A 7,723-nucleotide genomic window follows, 5' to 3' on the forward strand; every position below is an offset into this window, starting at 1 on the left:
ATATTTTAAATTACTTCATTTATTTATTTCACAGTTGTTTTTTAACATTGAGTGCATAAGAAAGAAAATCCAGATTCTGCTTTCTGTGCAGTAAAACTTTATATCTTTAAATCAGCTAATAAATATTTAAATGTTAGAGAATATGCTGCTTAGTGACGTGTTTGTGTCCAGTTTTCCTCGCCTAGTGTCCTGCCTGCTCCCAGAGCCAAACGGAGATTAGCTAATCCCAAATGGGATTTCATCTTCTGGATAGCTGTTGCCACGGTGACCGGCTGGTCCAAAACACTGAGCCGTCCTTGGCCGTGGCCCGGGAGAGGAGCCTGCAGGTGGCATCATAACTTTACTTCATTTTGTGGAAAAATGCATTAAACTCCATGGTTTAAAATACAGCTTGGGTTAAATCGATTAGTCGAATTAATTGTGATTAATTGATTGTTGAAATCTTAAAAATCGATTAGTCGTCAACTGAAGTTTACAGACTCAAATAAAGTTAATTTGCTGAAAGAACAACACATTCAGAGCTGTACAAAACTGTACAAAAAACTGTACAAAAAATAAAATAAAAAATAGGTAATAAAAATAACCTTTTTGTCTTTAGGAGTTCTTTTACTCAGAACTCCTCAAGTCACCTGGTTCAATTTTATTTTTAAGTCTCCTTTTGCTGTCCAATTATTAATCAGTTAATCCAAAAAATAACCAAATGATCAGCTCTACTCTGCAGATGCGTTGTTTGGTACAAATGATCAAGGTTTCACTAATAGGATGCTATGTTATTGCATTTTAGGCAATAAAATGTTTATTTTTTTTGTTAAAAAAGGAATTAAATTGTTTGCATTTTTAATACTACACAAGTGGTTAAATGAAAAAACTAGAAAATGTGGCCATTTTTCAAATCCGATTAATCACCGGAATAATCGATTGCTAAAATAATCTTTAGCTGCAGACATAACTTTAAAATTGTACCTTCTCCAACTTGAGGATGCTGAGGGACTGGCAGGGAGCGCTGTGCTTTAACAGTATCTGGACACTAGGGGTCAGTGCTGAGGCACTGCAGGTTAAGCTGACATGGATGCCGCTGCTGTCTGGCCTGTGGTGAAGCAAGAAAAGTCTTTTATTTTTAATGCAATGGACTAAGAATTATAGGTTGTTTTTTTTGTTTGTTTGTTTTAATTTGGTTTTTTGCAGCTTTGTTGGAATAAATAACAAAATCCCCACAAAGTGTATGATTCCTAACCAATAGATTAGACTGACTTTTTAAATCTTGCATCATGTAAACCATAAAAACTGCAGATTCTTACACACACACATTGCAGGATAAAGGTTTAATATTGACACTACCTGCTGCCCGAACACTGCAGCGCTGTTCCATCATCACTGGCCTTCAGCTCCTCCACAACAGCGTTCAGCTCCTCTGGACTCCTCACCATGAATTCCAGTTTGTGACTGTGGGAGGCGCCGCCGTGGGCCTGACTGAGCACAGACACCTGACCGCTGCCTGGCAGACAAAGATGAGGGAAAAAACCCAGCTTCAACTTATTTTACTGGGATTTTCTATTGTGTAGAACAGGAGCAACAAATGATGAAACGAACTGCAAAAACATGAATAATGCGAACTCCAAAAAACAAACAAAAAAAATAAATGATGCGGGAAAATGCTGCAAATTGCAAAAACAGAAGTAAAAGGAAAAGTGCCACAAAATGCAAAATGAGTATAAAAAGCTGTAAACTCGCTGCCTTTGCAGCAATTTTTTCTTGTGATTGCACCAATTTTTTTTCTTTAACACTTCAACCAGTGTTAAAGTTTGGTTGTAGTAATGGTTTTGTCATTGCACCAACTTTGTGGTTGCAGCCATTTTTCTGTGATGGCAGCATTTTTTTCCTGTGGCTGCAGCAATTTGACTGGTTTCAGCACTTTGTCTGCAGTTGTCTCAATTTTGTCTGCATCTGAATCAGTTTTCTGTTACAATTTTTGTTGGTTGTCAGTTTTTACTTTAATTTTCTATGATTACAGCACTTCCCACTTGCAGCCAGTCAAAGACCAGACCTCAAGTGAACTAAGAATCTGTGATAAGACTTAAATATTGCTATTCTTTGATGCAGTCTGTCAAATAGTTTCTTTTTTTTGTATTATTTTTGTAAAGAAGGTTTGAAACGATTTATAATTTTACTTCACAACTCTCAAAAACAAAACGAAGAAGCTTCATGGCGTCTCACCCAGTCCACCAACCAGCCAGTCGTTCACCCCTCCCTTCATGCTGTCCCAGGACGTATGCGGGGAGAAGACCGCCATCCCAGCCTCAACGGCCCGGATGGCCAACCGCTGCTTCCAGTCTTTCTGAGCCAGCCGCTTGATTGGCCGAAACAACGGCGGGTGGTACGAGACGATGAGGTCACAGCTCAAAACCTCCGCCTCCTCCATGACGGCGTCCGTCAGGTCGTTGGTCAGCAGGACGGTTTTGATTGGCCGAGGTTTGCTGGGCTCCACCAGCAGGCCGACATTATCCCACGATTCGGCCAGAGACAGAGGAGCGAGCTGCTCCAGAACCTGCAGAACCTCCTTCAGTTCCATTGGGCCGGCAGAAACCGAGAGGCGGCGGGAGGAGGGAGAATGAACCGAGGAACGCAGAAGAAGACCTGAGGTCAGTCTGCTCCGAGTATCGGATGAAGCTGAGGGAAACAGAGCTGAAGTGTTAAAGTTTGAACTTTTACAGATTAAACGTCTTCTGCTTTTCAGAAAGGAAAAAGTCCAAGAGAGATTTCTCCATCCTGGCACCATCAGTGGAGATCTGTCAGGACAAAAAGAAAAGAAACACAAAACAGCTGTTATTTTAATAATACATAGCTCCAACCAGTCTGAACTGGAAGTGATCTGCGCCATCTTAGTAGGCAAACACAATAAATAGCAGACTCATGGCTTCGAGACTAACAAGAAGAAAATATCTGGACACAAATGTGCAAGAGAAAGATACATGAACAAAATGGCTGCCATCAAGATCGACCACAATGAGACAGGGAAGGACAATATGTCAAACGATGCGACAAGCTGCCTCCAACCTCATACCACAATATAGTGCAATTACGTATAAATGAAAGATGTGAAAATCTATTTTTATAGTAGTTTTTGCTTTATTTTACCTACAACAACAAAAAAACATTAAATATTTTAAAGAAAATAAAATATTCTGATTTTTTTAATTACAGAAATGTGATCTACAAATCTTACTGGCATACAATCTTACTGGTTGGGTTGAAACCTTGAGTTTACCAAATGGGTGTCTTCAGACCTGCTGTTGAGTAAAAGTTGCTAAATTATTGGGGTCACCATTACTGTTAAGTTAAATCAAAAAGTGTGGTTAAATAAAGAAAAATACTGTATCTAAAATTTCCACATTTATAAAGATTTTGTCAGATTTTTTTTATTTAATTAATTAATTTATTTATTTTATTTTTGAACCTACCTGCATCAAACTTTCAACCAAATTGATTGTGGGGCCACAAAAATTAATTCCAAGGGCTGCAAATGGCCCTCGGACCGTACTTTTACCACTCTGCTTTAAGTTTCACTTGTTAAAATTGAGCCACAATAATCCATGCATTTTAAAACGGCATTTCTATTCGGTATCACCATTTTAAACATCAAACAAACTTATGGGTGTTACAGGGCGCGGAAGCTTAGTTTAATATTAGCATTAGCTGCTCTGACTGCTCATAGACAAGACGCTAGCAGCAGAGCTAACGCTAGCAGCAGAGCTATCGCTAGCAGCAGAGCTATCGCTAGCATTTCCTTTGCAGTTAACGGCTAGAGTCAACCTCTGCACGTCGTCAAACACATGTGAGCAGAAATGGACTCACCTTACCCGGGTCTGCGTTTTAAACAAATCACGACTTCAGAAGTTGCTAAAATGATCTAAGTCGGAAAAGTGAAATAGAACAGCACACTTTCAGCAGAAATCTCAAAATGTCCTTTCTAGGCTTCCGTTCAACATACCAAGGTACAAGTTGTAGTTGTAGTTTTTTATCCTGCTTGTAGATGGGACAGATTATGACTACTGAAGGGTTTTCCCATATGGTGAAATAAAGAATAGCAAGTCATTAGAAAGTAATTCTTAACTTGTTTTGCATTTTAATTTTAAATGATTAAAGAAAATGAACTAGTTTTATTTTATTCCACGCTTTCGGGGAAAAAAATAAATACATAATCCCAGCTCAGCCCAAATTTATTTAATTGATTCATTTCTAATCAATCAAACATATCCAAATCAAGCAACATCACTTAATAGTCAGACTTAATAAGGTACTAAACATCTAAGAATACATATATAATGAAAACATTGTGTGATAAAATAGTATGTTACTTAAGTACAATCATGTTTTTACAGTAAGAGAATGATTAGCAGAGAAAATGTTTTTGAAACATTTTGTCATTTAAAAGGAAGTTCTTTTTGCTAAGATCTTTTAGAGATTAACTATCTTTATACTTACTGCTTTGGTTTTAGAGTAATTACATTCTAAAAATAAAAGGATCCTAAATTATTGAACCAACTTGTATCATTAAGACAAAGGTTTATCTGGCTAATAGAGGACATTTAATCAACATTCTTTAGCCTTGGTATTACACAATACAGGTTATTTACAAGATTATGAAACAAACCTCCACATTAAACTAAACATAAAAAGACAAGATGACTATGATGAGCTGTGCTGAGGTGGATCTGGTCAGAGTTCAGCTTCATATACGCAGAAGGATTACCAGTCTGGCAATAAAGCAAATGAAACATGGCCGCAGATGAAGATTGCTGAAGGGTTAAACCTACATCTCTGACACGAAAGCAGGCTTCTGAGCAGACTGGCTTCCTCGGGATTGAGAGTGACCAAGAGGGAGATTAGTCTGGATTAAAGCAACAAAAAAAAAAGGTTGATGCTCGATGTTAGGATGAGGGAAGGATCAGATAAACGGCACGGAAACCATCATTACATCATCTGATTCTTCCTTCTCCATTAACATAAACAGAATTTACATAAACGCACCAATAAAAATGATTATAAACAAATTAGTTTTAAAATATCCCAATAAGAGTTTGGTTTTTTTGGTAATAATATCATTGTTTGTGTTCAGTCTGTTTAGTGGGATTCACAGATGTGTTTTTGGTTCAGCCTGTTCACTGAGCGAACTGCTTTATTCCGGTTAATTGGCACTATAAGCCCCCTGCGCCCCATCTGTCCGCCGGTTTCAGGCTCAGCACAGTTCGTCGCTCTGCTTTAACATCTGTCCACATGTCTGCCGAGTCCACATGGGAACGCTCAGAGCGTCCCTGTCCACTTTCCAAATTTCCAACTAGTCATTTAATCTCCGCTGGAAAGGATTTGGAGCTTTCTGACAAAGTATTAGAAGATAAAGCACCAGAAACCTCTGAACCCAGGTCAACAGTGGAAATAAAGACTCTGTGTTTATGCAGTGATATACCAGGAAAAATTGTATAATTAGATTACGGAGCTTTTATTTTATTTTTTTTAGATATTTTTTTGGTTTTTATTTTAAGCATTTTCCCCCAATGGACTTAATTCTCTTATGCAAGAGGTATGATATGCCATTTTTAATATTTTGTGCAGTAATTGCTCGATCGTAAAATATTTGTGCTCACATGATGTTTTTGACTTACCAATCCCTTATTTTGGGAAAAATCCACAAAATGATATAACCAATATGCAGGGCCGGGCCAAGTCTTTTTGGGGCCCTAATCAGATTTTCATTTGGGGCCCCCCATTACCAACATGTCAACAACAGACTTTTTATCTTTCCAAATCTACGTGTAACATACCTTTTGCTTTGTTTGTAACTATCTTACATAATGCCGGTGTTGTCATGGCTTTTTATTTTAACCTTAGAAGAGAAGTAAACAAAAAAAAGGATTTTAAAATGCAGAGTGGTATTTAAGTATCATATTATTTTAACTATTTGAAAGTAACATCAGATGATAAACATTCATTTACGGTAAACCAGTTAGCAAGTCTGATGTCTTAAAAAAATCTTCATTTATAGTAAAATATAATTTACATCTAATATTCTAGGTTTGAGACATATTTTATGTTTCTGTTTAGTTTTATTTTTCAATATGCAGGGCCAGTCCAACTCTTTTTGGGGTCCTAAGCAGATTTTCATTGGGGGTACCCACATTACCAACATATCAACAACAGATGCTTTAGCCATCTATGTGTGTAGCATACTTACTATAATTAGCTTTGTTTGTAGTTAGCTTACATCATGCTGCTGTTGTTATGGCTTATGATTTTAACTTTACAGGAGCAGTAAACAAAAACAGATTTTCATTGGGGCCCCACATTACCAACATGTCAACAACAGATGGTTTATCATTCCAAATGTACCTTTAGCTTTGTTTGTAGTTAGCTTACATCATGCTAGTGTTGCTGTGGCTTTTGATTTTAACTTGACAGACCAAGCAATTGGTCTGTAAATGTTGGTATTAAACTATATTTATCCATTATGCAGAGCCCCATGTTGTGGTTTAAGACAGTAATAATAACACAACAAGGCAGTTTTTAATTAGTAATGCCTTTATTTCCAAAATAATCTATTTCATCAAACCAATCTGAAATAACTTACAGTTTGCATACAAAACAACATATTTTCTGCTGTTCAATTCAATACATTCATTAAATTGTCAATGTTAGTTTGCATAGAATCCTTAATGAGAAAAGGTTGATATGGTTTTATTTTCAGTGCTGAATTAACTGGAGCTTCTTCTCTTTTGTGCTGAAGGTTCAGCTTCGGAGAAAGACGCCGTCTGTGCAGGGATCATCGTAAAAGCTGCGATAAAAATCTTCTTGCATTCTCACTGGCCAGACATCATTCTGACAAACTCTACAAGAAAAAAGCAAAAAGAGGTTTAATTATCTTACATGTAAAGCTCTGGATGGATAACATTTACCCAGAGTGGAGTCGTGCTCATCTACCTTCAAAATCTACCGTCCCGTCTCCGTTATCATCCGCCTCTTTCACTATGGCGTCGATCTCTCTGCGGCTCATGTGCTCTCCCATCAGCTTGTTCATGGCCGCCCGCAGCTCCTCCGTCGTGATCTCTCCGTCTCCGTCCATGTCGAACTAAAGCAGGAAAGCAGGAACAAAAAGGAAAAACTCAGAGAGTTGTTCAGAATAACTCCTGGTAACTTCTACAGAGGAGGATTACGGACACTGAAAAAATGACTTCTTGAAAAAGTCAGAGTTTTGAGATTAAAGCTATACAAAGTTTAGACAAAAAATAATATCAGAATTCCAAGAACAAAGTCAGAATTGTGAGATTAAGGTCAAATGTCTAACAAAAAAATATCAGAATTCTGAGGAAAATAATTCACAACTCTGCAAAAAAGGCCAGAATTTTGAGATTAAAATCAAAATTCTGAGATAAAAGTCAGAGTTTTGAGGTTCTGTGGGGAGTGTTAGGGGGTGGGGAGGTAAGAATTTTGAAATTAAAATCTGAATTTTCTGATTACAGTAAGAACTCTCAGGCCCCGTTTTACACGACAACGATTTTGGGTGAAAACGGAAGAGTTTTGTTGCGTTTGTAGTGTACATTTACACGAAACCACCAAATGTTTTCTCTGACAAAGGCACAGATTGAAAACGGGTTCCAGAGTGCGATGTTTCTGAAACGTACCAATGTCCGTTGTTGTGTAAACAGAGAAAATGGATCTTTTCTTCCAGAGA

General features: G+C 37.5%; 2 protein-coding genes across 6 annotated transcripts in view; both read right to left on the reverse strand.

Moving 5' to 3' along the window:
- The window catches only part of nif3l1 (NIF3 NGG1 interacting factor 3-like 1 (S. cerevisiae)), a 9,437-nt gene extending 5,438 nt beyond the window's left edge, over positions 1 to 3,999 (reverse strand). Inside the window, exons 1-5 of one of the 5 annotated variants that reach the window (XM_015046964.1) lie at positions 3,858 to 3,999; positions 2,215 to 2,667; positions 1,339 to 1,495; positions 964 to 1,087; positions 182 to 320 (exon numbers count right to left, since the gene is read on the reverse strand). In XM_015046964.1, the coding sequence (XP_014902450.1) occupies positions 182 to 320; positions 964 to 1,087; positions 1,339 to 1,495; positions 2,215 to 2,569 (775 nt within the window). In that variant the 5' untranslated portion in view covers positions 2,570 to 2,667; positions 3,858 to 3,999. Of the gene's footprint in view, positions 1 to 181; positions 321 to 963; positions 1,088 to 1,338; positions 1,496 to 2,214; positions 3,092 to 3,852 lie in introns of those variants that run through there. The other 4 variants (XM_015046961.1, XM_015046962.1, XM_015046960.1 and 1 more) reach the window with 4 other exon arrangements.
- Positions 4,000 to 6,555: 2,556 nt separating this feature from the next.
- The window catches only part of LOC106956240 (calcium-binding protein 5), a 9,088-nt gene continuing 7,920 nt past the window's right edge, over positions 6,556 to 7,723 (reverse strand). The window contains 2 exon segments of the mRNA XM_074527709.1: positions 6,556 to 6,880; positions 6,973 to 7,175. Of these exon segments, the coding sequence (XP_074383810.1) occupies positions 6,852 to 6,880; positions 6,973 to 7,175 (232 nt within the window). The 3' untranslated portion in view covers positions 6,556 to 6,851.

This window comes from Poecilia latipinna, unplaced genomic scaffold, assembly GCF_001443285.1.
Source record: "Poecilia latipinna isolate Pla-1442-1.1 unplaced genomic scaffold, P_latipinna-1.0 Scaffold801, whole genome shotgun sequence".
Classification (NCBI taxonomy): Eukaryota; Metazoa; Chordata; class Actinopteri; order Cyprinodontiformes; family Poeciliidae; genus Poecilia; species Poecilia latipinna.